Source organism: Halichoerus grypus, chromosome 1 (assembly GCF_964656455.1).
Source record: "Halichoerus grypus chromosome 1, mHalGry1.hap1.1, whole genome shotgun sequence".
NCBI lineage: Eukaryota > Metazoa > Chordata > Mammalia > Carnivora > Phocidae > Halichoerus > Halichoerus grypus.
The window spans coordinates 178,720,318-178,744,770 of NC_135712.1; the positions used below are offsets into that span (position 1 = coordinate 178,720,318).

The following is a 24,453-nucleotide window of genomic DNA, read 5'->3' on the forward strand; positions in this document are numbered from 1 at the left end:
TGATTACTATAGATGGATTCATTCGAGTAGTTTTCTATTTTCTTGTAACTAGACTTATGAAATCAAAATCTTAAACATACACTGATCAAAACCAGCCTAGTAATAGGTATCTTTTTAATCTTCCAAATTTATTTCATTCTAAGAAATCAAGTCAAATTTACTTTTTCCAGAGGCAGGTTAATTTAACAGTTAACAGCAGGCTGAATGACCCAATAGTTGGAAAGAGTGAATTAAATAAGTCTAATTTTTTTAACTTTGTAAATAGAGTTCCGGGATATCTAGCATACCTCTCAAAGGAGTGGAGGGAATTAAATATTTTAATTAAATATTTTAATATGTTGCAGTTAATTGTTACTTCAAAAAGCCACAATATTAGTGCCTGAATCACTGAATATTAGTGCCTGAAGCAATAGTAGTTTTTATTTCAAGACCAGAAGTCTATAGATATGAGGTTGCTTGTTTGGTTAAGCAGCTCAACAATGTTAAAAATAGATGCCTGCTTTTTTTTTTTTTATCTTTCTGGTCTGCTACCTTCACTGTGTTGACGGTATCTTTTCTCATGGTTGCAAGATGGATGCTGTGGCTCCAAGCATCTAATCCTCACCAAAAGCATCCCAAAAGAAAGGAAGGGGTGTGGGGGGGGGGACACAAGAGCTTTATTTATGGGCTGGGTTGGACCCCAAAAGTCTTGCCTAACTAAGTTGGACAAAAGGCATAAAGAACCCCTTGGACTCAGATCAATTTTGCTTTAACTTCCATTCACTCCAGAAGCAGCTAAATAATAGTGTAACAGTGGTCTAGAATGTGGATGGGTAGAGAAGGTTTCCCATTACCTCCTTTACCCCTCATGGAGGGGATCCTGAAACTCAGTGGTCTTGGCAGGTGACAAAGAATGACACATCTGCAAGAGAATGGTATTCTGCATCCACTACATTTTATAACCTCAGCCACCTCAGTGCAAAGACAACTCAAAATGCCAGTAAGACAATATGTTTGCTACTCAACCCACCATGGCACTCAGATCTAATGCGTGGGTTTGGAGACTTGAAAATTTTGTAGGGTCTGCCCTAGAATGATCTCCCCCTCTGCGGAGGCTAGTTCACCCCTTATGTCTAGGAATTCATCCCTTACATCTGAAGGCTTAGTAGCAATTGAGTTGGGGAAGGAGTGAGTGAGGACTTTGGACACAAGGAACAATACATGTAAAGCCATGTTGGTATGACACAGTACGATCTGGCAGTGATGGAGTGGCTGGAAGACAGGGCCTGGGAAAGGAATGGGAAGAGGTGAGACCTAAGGGAGCTGGGAGCCATGGGCACACAGGAGGATTCATGCAGGTAAACACAATATGCCAGGAGAGCTCAGAAGAGGGGTGGCTGGGCCAAGAAGGGCTTGCACAGAAGTCTTGGATCTGGAGCCAGCACAAACCTGATGGTCAGCCAGGACCCAGGGTATGGATGTACAGGCGAGTTATGCCTCTGCCATCCCAGCTCTTAAATATTGTGAGTATTGCCTCTACTCGGGAGGGGTTGGTGAAGGATTCCCAGACAGAGAAGGGGACATGGGCTTTCCAAGGAGAGCTTATACAAAGGTCATCAGAGAAGAAAGAGATGGAAATGCACAGAGAGGATGAGGCCAGGGGCATGGAGGGGCCAGACGATGAAAGGCCTTCTCTGGCAGGCAAAGAAGTTTGCACTCCATCCTGTAGGCCTTAGAAAGACCAAAATGGAAAGACCCGATCCTGCCCATCCAATCATCCCCCTGCAAAATGAACCCCTAAATCAGCCCTAGGACCCAGGATCCTTTTATCTCTTAGTGGTCCGGATGTTTGAGAAGGGAGGGGGTGGTGGTGAGACCAGACTTGGCAAAAATAATTGTGTCGTGTTTTATTTCTCTTAAAAAGAGAAAGGAAAAAAGGAAAGAAAGGAAGAAAGGAAAGGAAGGGAGGGGAGGATGGAGGAAGGGAATAAGAGAAGAGGAACAAAGAAAGAGAAGAAAAGGTCAAGGAAAGAAAAGGGCAGTGGAAACCAATATGGCAAAACTGACAAGATTTGTCAAGGCTGGATAGTGGATACAGAGATTATTGTCATTATGGGTATTGATTTGTTACATGCTTTCCCACTTGAGATATTTCATTTTTTAAAAAAGGAACACAGGTGGAAATGTAAATAGATAATCCTTCTGCAAAGCTTTTAGACATAATGATATCAAAACACCTAAAAATTCTTATTTCTGACCCAATAGTTCCATGCCAGGACATGCTGATGAAGGTTTATATACAAGAAATCTATTTTCTATTGCTTCAAGTGCAGTGGCAACTTGTTTATCTCGGGGGGCGGGGAGAGGGAGCAGGGTGGAGATGTGCTAAATTAACTTCCCAAATAAACAAATGAGCTATTTTAATAGCAGTCTTCCCCAAAGACCTTGTACCTGTCCTGGTAAAATGAGTAGATATTCTGAAACACAACTAAACTTTTTCTTGGTGATGTTTTATTAATATAATTAGCAATCAAAGTACATGTTAATAGATTCATTGATCCAAAAAGCGTTGAGGTGTGAGGGGCTTTTTGCCTCTACACACTATTCCCATAGACAGCTCATTTCTCTGTCTCTCTTTGTTCTTCTGTTCCCTTTACAGTTGGCTGTCATTTCTCATTACTCTTCACCTGAACTCTCATTAGAAATCATCCATCTAATCAGAATAAAACACAACAAAACCAAAACCAGATAACCGAGATTGTAGACATGGCATCTAAAGTAAATATTATGTCTGAACACAAAGGCCTATTGGTATCTCTCCAGCCAACTGGTGCACTTCTTAAAGATGTTCTTTCTTAGGTCCAACCTCAACCCCTCCTAATAAGAATCCCTGGATGCTGCAAGCACTTCATGTAATTCTAATGAATATTAAAATTTGAGAATCACTTGCTTATGGATTCTCCTATGAAAAAAATATCCATGAACTCAAAGCCATGTATATAGGGCCAACAGGTGGTTTCAACAGTCTGCTGTGTAAGGCTGGATGTGTTCAGGAGTCAGAGGACTTGGTCCCTGAGCCATGCTAGGTGTGAAATATTCTGAAAATCACATGGGCTTGGTGACTTTTTTTTTTTTTTTAACTTGGATCCCTAGGGTGAGTGGGGGGTTAGATAAGGTTTACTTCCCAGGCCTCTCTGTCTTCAGGTTAGCTGAGATTTCTGACAAGCGGCCCTTGGATAATTAACATCTACTTGGTCTCATGACCTGGGGAGAAATAGGGTAATATTTACTCATATTTTCCAAATATGAGACTGTCTTCACAGACTATCTTCTATAGACAAAATAATGCGTTTGTCAGAGATAAATTGGCCACACCCTCTTATTATGACTTAACCCTCTGGGACTGAACAGTTAATAGTTCATATTATGCTCAACTATAGTAAATTGCAATATATTTATTGCACCCTTATTTTTATCAAAATGCTCACTCATATTTTGTATGTTCATAAAAAAAGTTATAAAAGCAGTATATACATCTACTGTTTCTTTCCTTTAAAGAGAAGATTTGTAGATTTTTATCTTGCATTTTAAGTTAACAAGACTCCAAATGTCTTAAATATGCTGATGGTCAACTAAGCTAAACAGGCATGCACTAAAAGGATAATGGAACATGAATACCATATTTAGAAGTGTCTTAGAACCAGTCACAGCCTCAAACAACAGCAACAAAAAACCACTCCAGAATGAAAATACTGGTATATTTGTATAATGCAAAGAGAAATACAGATATAAATCCTCAAAACAGAAGGTACATTAATAAAAATGTAGCATTATAAGCAAAAAATATTATACAGTACTTGCAGAATTTAGTCTTTCCATTTAAGATTACAATGTGTCTAACAAGTATTTAAAATTATGGTTGTCATTATTAATTTAAAATGTCCATCAGATGAACAGCACAGCTTAACCTAGCAAACATTTTAAGGAAATGCTTTGTCTTGTAGAAGTAGAGTATCATTTTACTCCATTCATTTATGCCATGAACAAAAGAAGAACAATTTTCAAAGTGGAAATTAGTTTCATAAGACAGAATAAAACTGGGCTTCTCAAAGCACAAGCTGCTTCCATAAACGTCTTTTAATTGTTATTGGCAAAAAATACCTAAGCAATTCTGATTCCTACTCTGCTTCTCAGAGCCTTCCCAATCCGTGAACCACAATCAGTACAAAAACATGCAATACTGTATTTTCTCCACACCATCACTAACCAAAACACTTTTACTCTTTTAAAAGTTACAATTTTACAGAAATGTTTCCACTCAAGATTGGTATAATACAGAGAGCAGTTGTTGCTGATGTATATTTTCTAGTTGTACAAAGTAAGGTAGGAAACAAATCTTGTTACTTGTTACTGCTTAAAAAACACTGCCTTGCTACTTTACCCTCCCATTTCTGCTCTTTAAATTCATTATCAACACGGAACAAAGTTTTCAACACTTTCAACGAACCAGGGCAGCGCAACTGACCCCACGGCCAGCAATTCAGAGGGAACTTAAGACAATTTCCCCCCTTTCTCCTGCTTCCAACAGAAGACCCTCAAGAAATCAAACTTGTGAAGTCCCCCTAGGTTTCTCTACTTCACTGCAAAATGTAATGCCACTTGAGGTTGTCAAAAATAGCTTCTGTAGAAAACTGGCCATGGTCTTTAGGAAACGTTGCACGAAGAAAATTAGTTTAGCCTTTATTAAAAAAAAAAAAAAGGAACACATGGAATAAAAGACGTCAGTTAGTACCAGTACAAAGACTCCAAGGCCTATTGTCAGGATGAAAATATACTCAGTAGGACAAATGCACGGAGCTGGGGTGGGGCTGGAACATCGAAACCCATCCCTCCCCCGCCACCCCCCGGAAAAAGTAGTCTCTCTGTACAATCCAAGTGTTTATCCACTTTGAGAGTCATTTCGAAGGCAGCTTAGAAAATTAATAAGGGGGCAGCAAGGGGGGAGACGACGTCACTGTCCGAGCCAAAGGGAAAGGTTGGGTGCGGCGTACGTGGCTGGCGAGCCCCTCATAAGCCAATGCCTTTCAGGTCGCAGGGGAGGGAGGCCTGGGTGGTCTGGGGGCTCTGACAGCAGGGGAACTGGGCCCTGAAGCAGTCCCTCAGCTCCCTGTTGAAGAGGAAGCACACGACAGGGTTGATGCCGGCCTGGGCAAAGGTCAGCCACACGGAGGCCGTCAGGTAGGCCTGGGGGACGGCGCCGGGCCGCACCAAGACCCGCAGGTAACTGGCCACGACGTAGGGCCCCCAGAGCAGCAGGAAGAGCAGGGTGACGGCGTAGAACATCTTGCACAGCCTCTTCTCCGTCTTGAACTCCTCGAGCACCAGGAGGCGGCGCGCGCCGCGGCCGGGCCCCGCGGGCCGGATGCCCACGAGCGCTGGCGGCGTGGGCCCGCGGCCGAAGCCCGCCGTCCAGTTGGCGGCCGCCTGGCCGGTGGCGCCGGGGCCGTGGAAGGTCCAGTCGTGGCTGACGGCGGGCACGAGGCGCGCGGGCCGCATCTTGCGGCGGTCGTGGATGAAGAAGAGCAGGCGGAGGTAGACGAGGTGCGTGGCGCCCACGACCACTGCCAGCAGCAGCAAGAAGCCGAGCGCGCCGGGGGCGCCGTCGGGCCGCTGCTCCAGGGCGCACGGCGCGTCCTCGTCGTCGCCGCCGCCGCCGTCCAGCACGGGCGGGAAGGCCGCGGCCAGCGCCAGCGCCCAGGCGGCGCACACCAGCATGGCGGCGCACGGCCAGCCGGCCAGGCGCTCGGCGTAGAAGCGGTGGTGCGCGATGGCCAGGTAGCGGGTGACGCCCACGCCGAGCAGCAGAAAGGCGGCGTGGAAGCAGAAGAGCGCGGCCAGGAAGGCGAGCAGCTTGCAGCCCAGCGCGCCCGGCTGCGCTCCCGCCGCGGCCGCCGCACGCCGCGCCGCCAGCATGACGGCCGGGAGGCAGGCGAGCGCGCGCAGCCCGTCGGCCAGGCACAGGTCGAGCAGCAGGTAGTACGGGGCGCGGTGCAGGCTGCGCTCCCGCACGATGAGTAGCGCGAACAGCACGTTGCCCGCCAGGCTCACGCACAGCAGCAGGCTGAGCGTGGCCAGCTTGAGGCCCAGGGCGGCCGCCTCGCCGCCGCCGCCGCCGCCGCCCGGCTCGCTAGCGTTCGCCATCGCGGCCTCTCCAGGCCGTGCGCTCCGCTCCGGGGCCAATCCCGGCCTCGCCGCTCCCCAGGCCGCCCGGCCCGGGTTCCGCCGCCGCGCGGGCCCTCGGGCGAGCTCCCGGCCGGCGGGGCTCAGCCCGCGCCCGGCTGGCCCCTCCCGGGCTCTCCGAGCCGCCGCCGAGCCGCCGCCGCCGCCGCCGCCATCTCAGGAATGATGCGCGCAGGAGGCGACGGCCACTCCCTGCACCTTGGGCGCCGCGGGCTTCACTGCGGACAGGGCCGCGCCGCCGCCTGCAGCCCCCCGCATCCTCCTCCTTCTCCTCCTCCTCCGCCGCCGCCGCCGCGCCTCTTGGCTCTGCCCCCCGCCGGGCCCGCCGCCGCAGCTGCCGCCGCCGCCGCCGCCGCCGAGCCCCCTCCCCTTCACCGGAGCGCGCAGCGTGGCCGCCGCCGCCAGCCCCGCCGAGGCAGCCCGCGCCGCCGGGGCCGGGCTGGGCTGGGGGCGCCGCCGCGGCAGCCGCGGGGCCGGGAGGCGGCCGGGAGGGAGGCAGGGCCCAGGACGCAAGGTGGCGACAAGTCGCGTTTGGCCCCAGGTAACGGGGGTCCGGCGGCGGCGTCCGGCGCCCGCGCTGGGGTCACGGTGGCCGTGCGCAGGGGGAGGTGGCTAGGGATGGCAGGGTCGGGAGGCCTGGGGAGGCGGGGGCTGGCAGGAATCTGTGGGTTGAGCCTTCTGCCCGCAAGCTAATGATTAACAGTAGTGATCGTCACCATCGTAATCCTGTAACCGCCGATGTTCAGGTGAGCACTGATGTGGGTGGCAGTCTTCGGGGGAAGCTTTACAAGCATTATCTCCCTAACGTTCACAGTAACTCCAAAGTTGGTTCTATTCTTAACATACTTTATACCTGAGGGAGCAGAAGCTTGCGGCTCAAGGGAGTTGAGAGCCAGTAAGTGGCCGAGCTGGGATTCAAATTCCACTGGGTCTGATTTCCAGGGCTGGACTCCCAGCGGCTCTGCAGCGTGCCCTGCTCTCGGCCTCACCTGTGGTCCCAGTGAAGACTTATGCCAGGGAACAGAAATTCAGCATTTTCTCTCAAGTGCACCCCGTGACACCTTTCTCCCAGGGAATCTCTTTTCTGGATGAGCCTGAAAGGGCGGCCCCTGTTCCGATCCTGAAACACACCAAATTCTCTCAAGGCTTTGCACGTGCCTTTCTTTCCCTCTGCCTGGTCCAGCCCCAGAGCAGGCTTCCCACCCTGTGGGCCATCCTTCTGACTAGTCCACCTCGTTCTGTATCACTGCCTGCTCATTTTCTTCGTAGCACTTATCATTTATCGTTTCATAGTTTTATTTGTTTTTTAAAATTCTCTCCTTCCAACCAGTCTGTAAGCTCCATGAAGGCAAGTGACCATGTCTGTTTTGTTTTTTGGTTGGGTTTTTTGTGGGGTTTTTTTGTTTTGTTTTGTTTTGTTTGTTTTTGTTTTTGTACTATTGTATCCCAAATGCCTAGCATAGTAAAACCAGAATTGAGGAATATGTTGTTTCTTGGGTATACTCATTTTTTTTTCTCTTACGCAGAACATTATTTATTGCCCGCCTACCGTGTGCATGGCAGGCACTTTGATGGGCATTTCCAGGACAACATAAGATCATAGAAGGCCTTGACCATCAGGCTAAGGAGTCTAAACTTTAGTCTGTAGGCAGTGAGGTGACCTGAAGTGTCCCAAGGAGAGTGACAATGTTAGAGCTGTGCTTCAGGAAGATTCTTTTGGCAGTAGTGCTTAATTAAGAGGAAGGACAGAGTAGAGCCTAGCAGTCTAGTCCAGAGTCTCAGACTTTAATGTGCACAGAAATCACTGGGATCCTGTTAAAATGCAGATTCTGACTCAGTAGGTCGGGGATGGAGCCAAAAATTTTGCATTTCCAACAAGTTCCTAGGTGACATTAATGCTACTGGTCCTCACACCGCACTGAGTAACAAGGATCTCGAGGACAATTTGGACCTTTTGTAAAAATTTAAGTGATGGCCAATGACAGTCTGTCTTAGGACCCCTAAAGGGCCAGGGACAAATAGGTGACTGACCATGTAGGTCTGCAAATATTTGTTGACAGAAAAGAGAAATAGATTTTGGAGGATATTTTGGGTAGGAATTGCATTTTGATAATCGTAGCCTAAATGTGAACGTGCATTTATTTTCCTCATGAAACAAGAAGTCCGGAGGTCGGGGGTCAGTGGTTGCTGGCATTGAATTATTGGCTCAAGGACCGAATCTCTGAAAGTTTTTTAGCCCTCCCCTTATTATGTATAAGCTGCCGACACTCCAGCCATTGCGTCTGCATTCCAGGCAAAAACAAAGGAAAAGAAGGAAAGTGCAAAAGTGTTCCTGCCATTTAAGTAGGCCCACTCTGAAGAGCTTTTTAGAAGTCCTCTGTTATAACAAACACATCATTGGCTACCACTAGCAGGAAGGGAGATTGGGAAATTGTTGTTTTGTTTTTGAAAGCCAGACACATAGCCAAGAATGAGATCCTGCCTTGATGTGGACCTTAGCACTTGTGCTGCTTCTGCCCTGAGGAAGGCATGCCTTCTTAGAACGCACACAAAGTCACCAAATCTGGTTCCTTTCCGGTAATATTAATGGCAGGCTTTGTTTACTGAGTATTTGTTATCTGCCATGCACTATGCTGAATCCCTGACATGTGTTACTTCATTTAATCATTGTAAGGGCCATATGTAGTAGGTACTGTGAGAGTCTTCAGTTTGCAGATGAGGCGGACAGGTTAAGTAATCTGTTCAGGCTTTCCCTACACGTACATATGAGGGCTGGGATTGGAAGGCAGAGTCCGACTCAGAGAGCCCAAACTCATAACTTCTATACATATTGTCTCTTTATCCTAACTGCAAAGAAGGTTATTGAGTTTCTGGAAAGAAAAACAAGCAAGAACTACTGATACTCACGTTCACAGAATTATAGCCCCTTCAGAGAGGGAAGGATTTTTCAAAACCATCTAATCTGACACTTTCATTTTATAAATAGAGTCTCATTAATGTCTGAATGCGAAGGAGAATCCAGGTCTTTTTTACTCCTAGGTCAGTACCCTTCCCACTTAGTTGAAATAATATTATTTGTCCTAATGAACTCATGACATTGGACAAGTCACTTCACCTCATGGACTCTCAAATGTTGCCTTTTACAAGACGGGACAAGGGACCAACTGATTTCTGCAGGTGGTCAGTGATGACGTTCAGTGAGTGTATGAGAAAAATGAAAGTTAAATGGTTATATAATCCCAAATGGGGAGCATTTATTCTTCCAAAAAGGACACAAAAGAAGGGACATTCATCTCTTATAATTTAGATTTCTGTGTGTTTTCTACTTCTCTCTGTGGTTCAATATGCTTCTCTTTGGGATTTGAGATTTGGTTTAGTCATTTGCCCGAGATCAAATAGCAGAAGCAGCGAAAGAAAATACATAAATCTTGGCTCTCACAGCATTTATATGACTGCTGCTTTCATTTTCAACATTTGTTCAGTAGATTAATACTTAAGGAAAAACTATTAACATTTTATTGCCAGAACCAACTTATTTTCCTTTTATTGTTTCTAGGAAGCATCAGATGAGAATTTAAAATAGTTTCTAAGGCATGGACTTAAGTTGTTGCATCTCAAAGCAAAACAGTTCTATGAGATTTTTTTTCTATAAGCAAAATGTCTGTTCTGCTTATAACCAAATTCTCCCTTTTGCACATAGATAGAAAATTTGGGATTTCACCCCCAAATCAATTCTGTCACTTCTTTTGCTGTACACATAGACAGTGTCAATGGTAATGGAAATCCAGACTGTTTGGAGGAACTGGTTGACCCATCTTGACAGATATTGTCAAAGCCATGGGTCCCATGGTCATGGGAGCCAGTTTGGCTTATCTCTCTTGTCCAACCCTAGACCCCTGACCATTCACCTGCCAATGGGTGCATTGAATACCAAGTTAGAGAAGATTGGTTTGACTTAACCCCATCCTAACTCTTAGAAAACATGAGACAGAGTCTACATCCAATGAATGTTGAGTTATCAAAGGATAGCACTTACATTAGCCTCTCCATGGGAGGGACTCATAACTATAGGAATGAAAATGGACTGGGAGTTAGTGTACCTCAGTTCACATCCAAGTCCCATACATTACTAGTGTGCATCCTTAGCCAAGTAACTTACCTTCTTTAAACCTCTGAACCTCAAAGGCCGGTTGTGAAGAAGATTGTAAATGTGAACCATTACAAAGAGTGTAAGCACATGGTGTGCACACAGTGATTACTACAGTTACTCTTTTTGCTGTTATCAGACTATAAGTGCCTTGGCTAACCATGTCTTGATTAACGTCTATATTTTCTGCCCCAACTTAGACTAACAGGATGCCCTATACATAGTGGGTTCTCAATATTTGTGTGGCAGGTATGAAGGTCAGTCTATTAAATCAAGGGCACAAGAAATATAACTGCTTCCTAGAAACCTAATTTCTGACTCTGAGTTACCATTTTGCCTGGCTGGTGGGGAGAGAAAATGTAACCTTCTCAGTACTTCTTGGATTTCATCATGGCCCCTGCTTCCTCAAGATGTGCCATAGTTCCAGGGTAATGCCCAGACTGCACAGTACTCAGTCATTAAGGAGAGTGTGTGCATGTGTAGGTGGGGGTATTCCATCTGATATTTGGTCAGTTGTTGCCATATTGTTCCTGTCCTTAGAAACTATTGTGGTTTTGTGATTCTTAGCCACCCCATGCAAGACTTAGGGTTGAGAATCTGAGCTGAGATGCATATGATATAGATGTACCCACACATCCTCTCAGCAGTATGTCTGGGAAACCAAGTGCAGATCCCCTGTTTCTCAGAAACCCCCTTTCCTCCCTTCTTCATTTCTGGAGACTCCCTATCCACTCTGGCAGAGGGAAAAACCAGTTCTTCCTTGTTTTTATCTGGGATTGGGTCAATTCCCCTAGGAATCTGTGCTAATAGAATTTAGGTGTTTGGGAAAATAAAAGCCAGGAGGCTACCTTGACATAAACCTGTCCTAGGCAAGGAAGCCTGCCTGCTATGTCCTTGAATGTTGGGAAGGAATAGGAAAAATAGGGGAAGAAAATTGTCAGTTTATATCTTAAAATATTGTTCTTGCTGCATGTATTTGTTGAATGAATATCTTTATGTGTATATACATGGTGTATTGTAACACTGTAATGAAAACTCTTTTAATGGTCGGTGTTCTGCACATGCAAAAGAATGAAGTTGAACCCCTGCTTCAAACCACATACAAAAATCAACTCAAAATGGATTATAGTCCTAGAACCAAGAGCTGAAACTATAAAACTCTTAGAAGAAAACATAGGGGTAAATATTCATGACTTGAGGCAATGATTTCTTTGATATACCAGCAGAGATAACAAAATGAAAAATAGATAAATTGGATTTTATTAAAAATTTTTAAAGTTTATGCTTAAAGAATACCTTCAAGAAAGTGAAAAAAACAACCTATAGAATTGGAGAAAATATTGTCAGGTTACATATCTGGTGAGGGACTTCTGTACAGGATATATAAAGAACTGTAGTAACTTGGGCGCCTGGGTGGCTCAGTCATTAAGCGTCTGCCTTCGGCTCAGGTCATGATCCCAGGGTCCTGGAATCGAGCCCCGCATCGGGCTCCCTGCTCTGCGGGAAGCCTGATTCTCCCTCTCCCACTCTCCCTGCTTGTGTTCCCTCTCCCACTGTGTCTCTCTCTGTCAAATAAATAAAATCTTAAAAAAAAAAAAAAAAAAAGAACTCTAGTAACGCAACAAAAAAAGACAAATAACCCAATTTTTAAAAAATGGGCCAAGGAGTTGAATAGGCATTTTCCCAGAAAGATACACAAATGGCCAATAAAGTCAAGGAAAAATGCTTAACATCTTTAGTCTTTAGGAAAATGCAAATCAAAACCATAATGAGATACCACTTCACAGCAACTAGGATGGCTGTTATCAAAAGGACAGACAATAACAAATGTTGGTGATGATATGGAGAAATTGGAACCCTCCTGCAATGCTGATGGGGATGTAACTTGCTGTAGGTGTTTTGGAAAATAGTTTGGCAGTTCCTCAAAAAGTTAAACATAGAGTTACCATATGACCCAGTTAGACTCCTAGACGTATACTCAAGAGAAATGAAAAAATGTCCACAACTGTTTATAGAGGCATTTTTCAGAAGAGCCAGGAGGAGGAAGCAATCCAAATGTCCATCAGTGGATGAATGGATAAACAAAATATGGCAGATCCATACAATGGAATACCCACGCATAGAAAGGAATGAAGTACTGATACCTGCAGCAATACGGATGAATCTTGAAAACATTATGCTAAAAGAAAGAAACCAAATACAGAAGACTACATATTATACGATTCTGTGTTAACGAAATGCCAAAGAGGCAAGTCCATGTCGACAGAAAGTAGATTGGCGGTTGCCAGGGGCTGAGGGTAGAAGAGATTGGAGGGTGACTGCTAATGGGGAACTGGGTTTGTTTTGGGGGATGCTGAAAATATTCTAAACTCAGATAGTGGTGATAGTTGCACAACTCCGTGAATGTCCTAAGAAAATACAGAATTGTGAACAAATTCATAATAAAGTCAGGTCACCTCTGTGTCCTTTGGCAGTGTCCTTATTAAAAGGTGGATGCGGGAGCGCTTTGGTGGGTCAGTCAGTTACGTGTCTAGCTCTTGATCTCAGCTCAAGTCTTGATCTCAGGGCTGGGAGTTCAAGCCCCACGTTGGGCTTCACACTGGGTGTGGAGCCTACTTAAAAATGAATGAGTGAATGAATGAATGAATGAATGATGGATAGGGCCCTGGAAAGCAATGGGGACCTCTTGTTAGTGCTTTCTAAGTGAATGTAGGCCTTTAAGGTGTGAATTCATATATCCTTTCCTGGGGTCGGCCACAGAAACAAGTCATGCCTTGCCCTGTGGTCACGTGTTGCCTCTTTGGGCTCCTTCAGCGTTTGCGTGCTTTGATGCAGAAGTGAACTTGGAAGGAGGGGGTTAAATTCTTATTTAGTCGCTTTGTATTGCGCTGTCTGTCCACTAGAAAACTGTTCTTTTTTAGATCCACTAATGCTCTAAGGTGTTTTGGAGACATTATGTAATTTACTCCTACAAAACCCTGTTCCCCCCATTTTACAGAGGAGGAACCCTGAGTCTCGTGTTAATTAGAGCAGTTAATCATGCGGTCTGTGGTCACGCAGCACAAGGTGGCGAAGCAAGGTTACAATTGAGACTGGCCTGAAAGCCTGAATGCTTAGTAAATGTATTACAGGTCTGCGTTGATGAATACATAATGAAGGAAAACCTATCAATATCATATAAATATTAAATTGGGGGGGTTGTACCACCTGAGACAGAGTTGAAAAAAACCATTATGCTGGAGGCAATATTTTAATCACCTGAAAATGAACACTTCCGATATTGAAAAGAAACGAAAATCTACGCTAACATGTTATCACGCTATCTTCTAAACTCTCGTTTTTTTGGATTTCTGTCATAGTTTTTTTTCCTAAGAGTTACAGCCATGGCTCCAAGTGAGAAAAAACTGCCTTTTAGGTGACCCCTCTCTTTCCCACTATGTTTAATAGCTGTTTAAACTCCCTCTAGTGGTTAAGACATGATGTGACCCTAAATTTTGCTCTTTAGAGATTGAATGTGACCCCCTGGACAAGGGTACAACTGTGAATGCAGAAGATTGTAGGGTCAAACCTAATCCTTAACTGTCCTCCTTCTGTGTATGGACTAAGGGTACGAATAGCATGTGTCAAAGCTCTCCTGCTATACTCCTCTGTCCTATTTACTCGGAAGTCCAATTGTGCATTGATTATTGTTACTCTCTAGACTAGAGAATTACAGAGGCGGTACTTTGTTGTTGTTGTTGTTGTTTTTAAGATTTTATTTATTTATTTGACAGAGAGAGACAGCGAGAGAGGGAACACAAGCAGGGGTAGTAGGAGAGGGAGAAGCAGGCTTCCCGCTGAGCAGGGAGCCCGATGTGGGGCTCGATCCCAAGACCCCGGGATCATGACCTGAGCCGAAGTCAGGTGCTTAACAACTGAGCCACCCAGGCGCCCCAGAGACGGTACTTTGTAAGATAACAGATTTGGGGGGCACATCCTTATAAAATGCTTTGAGCTGTGAAACTGAGACCCACAAGACACATCTCTAGAGATGTACCTGCTATTTCCTGATTTGCTATCTTACCTGTTATGCAACGACTTTCTTGTAATGAAAAAGAAAAGTATTTAAAAATACCCACCCTCTGTACACGTACACATCCCACACGCATACAAATTCTTTCTCTCCCCCTTACTTACGGCCAGCCCTTGCACTGCGTTTTGATTTAGATGAGGTAGAGACAGACTCTTTCACTGGCCAGAATTATTACCATTGTTTGGGGAGAGCATCTGCAAAAATAAGATCCAGGCTTACCTTAGAGACAAGGCAGACAGATCTGGACAGTGAAACAAGTCACACAGAAGGTATGACTTCGGCACATTTCTTTTTTTTTTTTTTTTTTTTAGATTTTATTTATTTATTTGACAGAGAGAGACACAGCGAGAGAGGGAACACAAGCAGGGGGAGTGGGAGAGGGAGAAGCAGGCTTGCCGCTGAGCAGAGAGCCCCATGCGGGGCTCGATCCCAGGACCCTGGGACCATGACCTGAGCCGAAGGCAGACGCTTAACGACTGAGCCACCCAGGCGCCCCGGCACATTTCTTATTTGACATTATGGTTAAACAGCTACATTTCTCTGAACCCCACCCCGCCACTCTTACATCACTTTCTTTTTTAAAGATTTTATTTATTTGACAGTGAGAGATACAGCGAGAGAGGGAACACAAGCAGGGGGAGTGGGAGAGGAAGAAGCAGGTTTCCCAAGGAGCAGGGAGCCCAATGTGGGCCTCGATCCCAGGACCCCGGGATCATGACCTGAGCCGAAGGCAGACGCTTAACGACTGAGCCACCCAGGCGCCCCGCTTACATCACTTTCCAACCTGCGTAGGGCTCGCTTAATGAATACAAGTTCAAGTCCGCTTAGCATTAGTGAAGTGTGGGATCATGAAATGCCATGTGGTATGGTGTAGTTCACAGCTGAATCACATAATTGCATTTTGTCAATTGTACCACTGTTTTGTTTTCCTTAAAGTGAATAATTATCTCCCCCCCCAACCTTAATGTGATATGGACCACTTTAACCTCGGACTTTCTGACAGAATCTTGCAGCTTCTCATCATCCGGGCGATTAGTAGTGTTTTCATCCTTGGAGACCTCTCTCCTGGAACCTTCTTTCTCTTCTTTCTGGTCTGCACAGCTGTTGCCCTCACACTTTCCATCAAAATCATGCTGGCCTCTTCACTCCCCTGCTATGTCACATCTCCCATTTTCTGAAGCCCACGTCTTTCTCTTTCTTGTTTTGTTCTTTCATTTCATTCTTAGGTGGTTGTAAGTACATCAGAAACTTCCTAAGAAAGGTGATTTGGAAGTAACTGTTTTAAGATTTTACACATCTGAAAATGCCCTTATTTTGCCTTCATTATGCAATAGTTTGGCTGGGAATAGAATTCTACCAGGTTGGAAATAATGACTAATGATGGTGAGCATCTTTTCATGGGCTTATCTGCTATCTGTGTATCTTCTTTTCTGATAAGTCTGTTCAAATTTTTGCCTATATTTTTTCCCTTTGATCACTTATTTTTATTGACTTTAGAGAGTTCTTAATATATTCTGGAAACAAGTTCTTTTTCAGACACATGATTCACAAATATTTTCTCTTGGTCTGTGGCTTGTGTTTTTATTCTTTTTTTTTTTTTTAAAGATTTTATTTATTTATTTGACAGAGAGAGAGATAGCGAGAGCAGGAACACAAGCAGGGGGAGTGGGAGAGGGAGAAGCAGGCTTCCCGCTGAGCAAGGAGCCCGACGTGGGGCTCGATCCCAGGACCCTGGGATCATGACCTGAGCCGAAGGCAGACACTTAACGACTGAGCCACCCAGGCGTCCCCGTGTTTTTATTCTTTTAATAGTGTCTTTTGATGAGCAGAAGATTTTAATTTTCACTAAGTCCCATGTGTCAATTTGGATTATTTTATAGATGTGTTTTTGGTGGCTTTTCTAGGAAGTCTTTGCTTATACCAGAGTCACAAAGATTTTCTTCTATGTTTGCTTCAAGAAGTTTTATTTTTTTAAGTTTTACATTTAGTTTTATGTTCCATAGTAAGCTAATTCTTGTAAATGGTGTGAGATATGGCCTGAAGTTTTTGTTTTATTTATTGCACATGGATATCCACTCGTTCCAACACTCTTTATTGGGAGACAGTTATTGTTCACACAATTGCCTTTGCATCTTTGTCAAAGAAATCAACTGTTCATATATGTCTCTGTTTCTGGACTCTATATTCTGTTCACTTTCTCTATCTTGATGTCAATACCACACTTTATTGATTATTGTGGCTTTTTAATAAGCTTTAAAATCAGGGAGTGTTATTTTTCCAGATTTGTTCTTCTTTTTCAAATTGCTTTGACTGTTCTAAGTCATTAGCATTCATGTATGGCTCTTAGAATCAAGTTATCAAATTCTATAAAAAGGCCTATTGGGATTTTAATTGGGATTGTGTATAGATCAATTTGGGGAGAACTGACATTTTAACAATACTACAGCTTTCTGTACATGAGCAAGACCTATCTGTCCATTTATTTAAGTCTTCTTTAATTTCTCTCAGTAATCTTTTGTAGCTAGCACACAGTTCTTTAAATCTTTTGTCAGATGTTTTCATAAGCATTTCATATTTATCATACTATTACAAATGGCATTTTGAAAAACTTCAGTTTCTAATTGTTCAGTGCCAGTATGTAAATACATAATTTATTTTTGCATATTTATCTTGTGTCCTGAAATTTTGCTAAGCTCACTGATTCTAGTAGCTTTTGTGGGTAAGTTCCATGAGGTTTTTTTACATACATGATTATGTTATCACCAAATAAAGACATTTTTATTTTTTATTTTCCAATCCAGATACTTTTTATTTCCTTTTCTTGCCTTATTGTACTGGTTGGAACCTCCAGTACAATGTTAAATAGAAGTGATGAGAGCGGACCTTATTGGTCTCTTCCCCATATCAAAGAGAAGGCATTCAGGTTTTCACCAGTAAGTTTGATATTAGCTGTAGGTTTTCGTAGATGCCTATAGATGAGAAAGTTCCCTTCTATCCCTGTTTTGCTGAGAGTTTTTTTTTAAATAAAAAATGATTGTTAGCTTTTGACAAGTGCTTTTTCTGCATCTATTGAGATGATCACATGGATTTACTAGTATAATTTGTTGAATGATGAGTTGTATTGATTGACTTTCAAATGTTAAACCAGTCTGTATTCCTGAGAGAAATCCCAGTTGGTCATGATGTATTATCCTTTTTATATATTCTTATATTGTACTTGCTAAAATTTTGTTTGGAATTTTTACATCTGTATTCACGAAGGTTATTGATTCTTTACTTTTTTTTATTGATACTTTTCTGGTCCTGGTTTTGTCTGTTTGTTTTTGTTTGTTTGTTTTGAGGGTGAGGCTGCCTTAATAGAATGAGTTGGGAAATGTCCCTCCTTTAAACTTTTTTTAAAGATTTATTTATTTTAGGGAGGAGGGGCAGAGGGAGAGGGAAAGAGAGTCCTAAACAGACTCTGTGCTGAGTGCAGAGCCTGATGTGGGACTCAATCTCATGACCCTGAGATCATGACCTGAGCTGAAATCAAGAGTGAGCCCCTCAGCTGACTGCGCACCCAGGTGCCCCTACAATTTTTTTTGAAGAGTTTTTGTGCTTGGTATTATTTTTTCCTTAAATGTTTGGTAGAATTCACCAGTGAGACCATTGAAGCAAGTTTTCTCTGTGGGGTGTTTTTTAACTTTATATTCCATTTCTTGTATAGATGTATGGCAATTTGAGTTATCTGTTTCTTCAGTAAACTTTGGTAGTTTGTGTCTTTCAAGTTATTTGTCCCGCTCATCAGTGTTTATCAATTCATTGTCATAAAGTTAATCTTCCCTCGTTATCCTTAGAATTCCCTTGATATCTATAGACTCTGTGTTGATATCATCTATTTCCTGATTTTGCTAATTTTTTTCTCTCAGTTTTTTTTTTTCTTGAACAGTCTAAGGGTTTATCAATTTTTTTAATCTCAAAGAACTATATTTTTATTTCATTGATTTTCTGTGTTTTCTACTTATTGGGTTCTACTCTGGTTTTTATTATTTCCTTTTTAACTTGAATCCAATTTGCTCTTCATTTTTAGTTTCTTAACATGATTCAATGATCAAGTTCATTGATTTGAAACCATTATTCAAGCATTTGTATCATAAATTTTTCCCTAAATTTGTATTATAAATTTACTGTTTTAGCAGCATTGCACAAATTTGATCTATGTGTTTTCATATTCATTTATTTCAAAATACTTTCTTTTTTTCCTTTTTAAGATTTTATTTATTTATTTGAGAGAAAGCATGAGCAGGGGGAGGGGCAGAGGGAGAAGCAGGCTCCCCACTGAGATCATGACCTGAGCTGAAGGCAGACACTTAACCGACTGAGCTACCCAGACACCCCCTTTTTTCAAAATACTTGCTAATTTCTTTCTTGATGACTTTTTTAAACCATGGATTATATAAAATTGTTTTATTTAGTTTATAAATATTTTGGGGATTCCCAGAGATATTGATGTTATTAATTTTTTGTTTAATTCCATTGTTTCAGAGAACATACTTGTATGACTTGATTTCTTTTAAATTTATTGAGAGTTGTTTTATGGCCCAGAGTATGGTTTATCTTGCTAAACATTCCATGTGCCCCTGTAAAGAATATATATTATGTGGTTGTTGGGTAGAATATTCTATAAATGACAGTGGGGTTAATTTGAATATTTTTAGATTCAATAAAGTTAAAATATTTTATATTCCTACTGATTTTCTATCTACACATTCTATCAGTTATTGAAAGAGTAGTGTTAAAATTTTGGATTATAAGTGTGGATTCATATATTTCTTCTTGTGCTGTAACAGTTTTTTTAATGTATTTTAGAGCTATGTTGTCAGGAGTGAAGATGTTTAGAATTGTTATGTCGTCTTGGTGAATTGACTCTTTTATATAATTAATTGATCTTCTTCATTCCCCATAATATTCTTTGGTTTAAAATTCTCCTAGGGTGATATTAATATAGCATCTCCAGTTTTCTTTTGATTAGAAGTAGCACAGTATATCTTTTCTACTCTTATTTTTTTATTTTTAAAAATTATTTTATGGTAGGATATGTTCATAAAATCAAGCTAAGGATCAAGGTAACTTACAGTTTTGCTTACAGTCTAAATCTGGGATTTAAGATGTGCACCTGTGTTTTCGCATGTCCTCAGGTGTGTGGTTTTGAATGAATTCTTACAATTCTTTTGTTCTCTTAACAGTTTTTCTTGTATATTCTTGGTTCATAGTAGGTGCTCAGTAAATATTTGTTAAATTGAAAGTTCGTATACTACCTGCAGAAAGGAAAACATTCTAATCCTTTTACTTTTCACCTATTTCTGTCTTTAAAGTGTATTTCTGGTAGGGAGTATTATTGGTAGGTCTTGATCTGACAATCCCTAACTTTTAATTAGGATATTTAGACTATTTACATTTAGTGTGAATATTAATGTGATAAGATTAAAATCTATCATCTTGCTTTTTGTTTTTTACTTGTCTTACTTGCTCTTTGTTCCCTTTTCCCTGTTTTTATACCTACTTTTGGATTAATTAGATGTTTCTTATGATGCCTTTTTTGTCTCTTTTTTTGGATTATTAGCTATAATCTTTTGCTCTGTTATTTCAGTGCTTTATTTAGGGTTTATAGTATAATCGTTGACTCACCACAATCTATCTTCAGGTGATACTGTGCCTCTTCACATCTAGTGTACAAACTTACAAATAGTGTACTTTCATTTCTCCCAAACTTTGTGCTAGTGTCACATATTTTTCTTTTATTTGTATTTTAAACCTCATACTATCTTCTCATTATTTTTGTTTTGACAGTCCATTGTCTTTTAAAGAGATTTTAAATGTAAGGAAAATTTTCATATATTTACCCATGTGATTACCATTTCCAGTACTCTTTACTCCTTTCTGTAGATATAAATTCCCTTCTGGTATCATTTTTCTTTTTCTTGAAGAACTTCATGTGACCTTCTTTGTAGCATGGGTCTACTAGTGATGGATACTTTCAGCTTTTGGATGTGTGTAAACATCTTAAATTTTTTTGATTTTTGCTATTTTTTCCCCTTCCTCCTTCTTGATTTAGTTTACTTTGCCGTTCTCCTTTTAGTTTATTAATGTAGGAATTTATGTTACTGATGTCAGACTTTTCTTCTTTTGTAAAGTAAGCATTTCACACTGTAAAATTTCCTGTCAGTGGTGTTTTAGCTGCATCTGACATATTTTAATATGTTGTATTTTCATTTTCATTCAGTTGTATGTATATTTAAATTTTCTTTGAGATTTCTCTTTAGCCAACGGATTATTTATATGTATACTGTTAGTTTTCATGTGTTTGGAAATTTTCCTGTTGTCTTTCTATTAGTGGTTTCTTTTATTTATTTTTTTTTAATTTTTTTATTGTTATGTTAATCCCCATACATTACATCATTAGTTTTAGATATAGTGTTCCATGATTCATTGTTTGTGCATAACACCCAGTGCTCCATGCAGAACGTGCCCTCCTCAATACCCATCACCAGGCTAACCCATCCTCCCACCCCCCTCCCCTCTAGAACCCTCAGTTTGTTTTTCAGAGTCCATCATCTCTCATGGTTCTTCTCCCCCTCCGATTTCCCCCCCTTCATTCTTCCCCTCCTGCTACATTCTTCTTCCTTTTTTCTTTCTTAACATATATTGCATTATTTGTTTCAGAGGTACAGATCTGAGATTCAACAGTCTTGCACAATTCACAGTGCTTACCAGAACACATACCCTCCCCAGTGTCCATCACCCAGCCACCCCATCCCTCCCACCCCACCCCCCACTCCAGCAACCCTCAGTTTGTTTCCTGAGATTAAGAATTCCTCATATCAGTGAGGTCATATGATACATGTCTTTCTCTGTTTGACTTATTTCGCTCAGCATAATACCCTCCAGTTCCATCCACGTCGTTGCAAATGGCAAGATCTCATTCCTTTTGATGGCTGCATAATATTCCATTGTATATATATACCACCTCTTCTTTATCCATTCATCTGTCGATGGACATCTTGGCTCTTTCCACAGTTTGGCTATTGTGGACATTGCTGCTATAAACATTGGGGTGCACGTACCCTTTCGGGTCCCTACTTTTGTATCTTTGGGGTAAATACCCAGTAGTGCAATTGCTGGATCATATGGTAGCTCTATTTTCAACTTTTTGAGGAACCTCCATACTGTTTTCCAGAGTGGCTGCACCAGCTTGCATTCCCACCAACAGTGTAGGAGGGTTCCCCTTTCTCCGCATCCCCACCAACATCTGTCATTTCCTGACTTGTTAATTTTAGCCATTCTGACTGGTGTGAGGTGGTATCTCATTGAGGTTTTGATTTGGATTTCCCTGATGCCGAGCGATATTGAACACTTTTTCATGTGTCTGTTGGCCGTTTGGATGTCTTCTTTGGAAAAATGTCTGTTCATGTCTTCTGCCCATTTCTTGATTGGATTCTTTGTTCTTTTGGTGTTGAGTTTGATGAGTTCTTTATAGATTTTGGATACTAGCCCTTTATCTGATATGTCATTTGCAAATATCTTCTCCCATTCTGTCAGTTGTCTTTTGGTTTTGTTGACTGTTTCCTTTGCTTTGCAAAAGCTTTTTATCTTGATGAGGTCCCAATAGTTCATTTTTGCCCTTGCTTCCCTTGCCTTTGGCGATGTTTCTAGGAAGAAGTTGCTGCGGCTGAGGTCGAAGAGGTTGCTGCCTGTGTTCTCCTTTAGGATTTTGATGGACTCCTGTCTCACATTGAGGTCTTTCAACCATTTGGAGTCTATTTTTGTGTGTGGTGTAAGGAAATGGTCCAGTTTCATTCTTCTGCATGTGGCTGTCCAATTTTCCCAACACCATTTGTTGAAGAGACTGTCTTTTTTCCATTGGACATTCTTTCCTGCTTTGTCAAAGATTAGTTGACCATAGAGTTCAGGGTCCATTTCTGGGCTCTCTATTCTGTTCCATTGATCTATGTGTCTGTTTTTGTGCCAGTACCATACTGTCTTGATGATGACAGCTTTGTAGTAGAGCTGGAAGTCCGGAATTGTGATGCCGCCAGCTTTGCTTTTCTTTTTCAACATTCCTCTGGCTATTCGGGGTCTCTTCTGGTTTCATACAGATTTTAGGATTATTTGTTCCATTTCTGTGAAAAAGTTGATGGTATTTTGATAGGGATTGCATTGAATGTGTAGATTGCTCTAGGTAGCATTGACATCTTCACAATATTTGTTCTTCCAATCCATGAGCATGGAATGTTTTTCCATTTCTTTGTGTCTTCCTCAAAGACACAAAGCTTGGTCGTGGTGAATAATCCTTTTAATGTACTGTTGGATCCTATTGGCTAGTATTTTGGTGAGAATTTTTGCATCCATGTTCATCAGGGATATTGGTCTGTAATTCTCCTTTTTGATGGGGTCTTTGTCTGGTTTTGGGATCAAGATAATGCTGGCCTCATAAAATGAGTTTGGAAATTTTCCTTCCATTTCTATTTTTTGGAACAGTTTCAGAAGGATAGGTATTAATTCTTCTTGAAATGTTTGGTAGAATTCCCCTGGGAAGCCATCTGGCCCTGGGCTTTTGTGTTTTGGGAGATTTTTGATGACTGCTTCTATTTCCTTAGTGGTTATAGGTCTGTTCAGGTTTTCTATTTCTTCCTGGTTCAGTTTTGGTAGTTGATACATCTCTAGGAATGCATCCATTACTTCCAGGTTATCTAATTTGCTGGCATAGAGTTGCTCATAATATGTTCTTATAATTGTTTGTATTTCTTTGGTGTTGGTTGTGATTTCTCCTCTTTCATTCATGATTTTGTTGATTTGGGTCATTTCTCTTTTCTTTTTGATAAGTCTGGCCAGGGGCTTATCAATCTTGTTAATTCTTTCAAAGAACCAGCTCCTAGTTTCGTTGATCTGTTCTACTGTTCTTTTGGTTTCTATTTCATTGATTTCTGCTCTGGTCTTTATGATTTCTCTTCTCCTGCTGGGTTTAGGCTTTATTTGCTGTTCTTTCTCCAGCTCCTTTATGTGTAGGGTTAGGTTGTGTACTTGAGACCTTTCTTGTTTCTTGAGAAAGGCTTGTATTGCTATATACTTTCCTCTTAGGACTGCCTTTGCTGTATCCCAAAGATTTTGAACAGTTGTGTTTTCATTTTCATTGGTTTCCATGAATTTTTTTAATTCTTCTTTAATTTCCTGGTTGACCCATTCATTCTTCAGTAGGATGCTCTTTAGCCTCCATGTATTTGAGTTCTTTCCAACTTTCCTCTTGTGATTGAGTTCTAGTTTCAAAGCATTGTGGTCTGAAAATATGCAGGGGATGATCCCAATCTTCTGGTACTGGTTGAGACCTGATTTATGACCTAGGATGTGATCTATTCTGGAGAATGTTCCATGGGCACTAGAGAAGAATGTGTATTCCGTTGCTTTGGGATGGAATGTTCTGAATATGTCTGTGAAGTCCATTTGGTCCAGTGTGTCATTTAAAGTCTTTATTTCCTTGTTGATCTTTTGCTTAGACGATCTGTCCATTTCAGTGAGGGGGGTGTTAAAGTCCCCCACTATTATTGTATTGTTGTCAATGTGTTTCTTTGCTTTTGTTATTAATTGCCTTATATAATTGGCTGCTCCCATGTTAGGGGCATAGATATTTACAATTGTTAGATCTTCTTGTTGGATAGACCCTTTAAGTAGGATATAGTGTCCTTCCTCATCTCTTATTATAGTCTTTGGTTTAAAATCTAATTTGTCTGATATAAGGATTGCCACCCCAGCTTTCTTTTGGTGTCCATTAGCATGGTAAATTGTTTTCCACCCCCTCACTTTCAATCTGGGGGTGTCTTTGGGTCTAAAATGAGTCTCTTGCAGACAGCAGATGGATGGGTCTTGTTTCTTAATCCAATCTGATAGCCTGTGTCTTTTGATTGGGGCATTTAGCCCATTTACATTCAGGGTGACTATTGAAAGATAGGAATTTAGTGCCATTGTATTGCCTGTAAGGTGA

The 24,453-nt window shown here is 41.9% G+C and overlaps 2 protein-coding genes across 2 annotated transcripts in view; one reads left to right on the top strand and one right to left on the bottom strand.

Moving 5' to 3' along the window:
- Window positions 1–3,716: 3,716 nt before the first annotated feature.
- On the bottom strand, window positions 3,717–6,382 carry GPR27 (G protein-coupled receptor 27). Its single transcript, XM_036101743.2, has one exon. The coding sequence runs from the start codon at window positions 6,178–6,180 to the stop codon at window positions 5,047–5,049; it is 1,134 nt and encodes a 377-aa protein (XP_035957636.1). The 5' UTR covers window positions 6,181–6,382; the 3' UTR covers window positions 3,717–5,046.
- Window positions 6,383–6,634: 252 nt separating this feature from the next.
- EIF4E3 (eukaryotic translation initiation factor 4E family member 3) overlaps window positions 6,635–24,453 on the top strand; it is a 71,722-nt gene continuing 53,903 nt past the window's right edge. The window contains exon 1 of the mRNA XM_036101747.2: window positions 6,635–6,760. The gene's annotated coding sequence lies outside the window, so the exon portion shown is untranslated. The remainder of the gene's footprint in view (window positions 6,761–24,453) is intronic.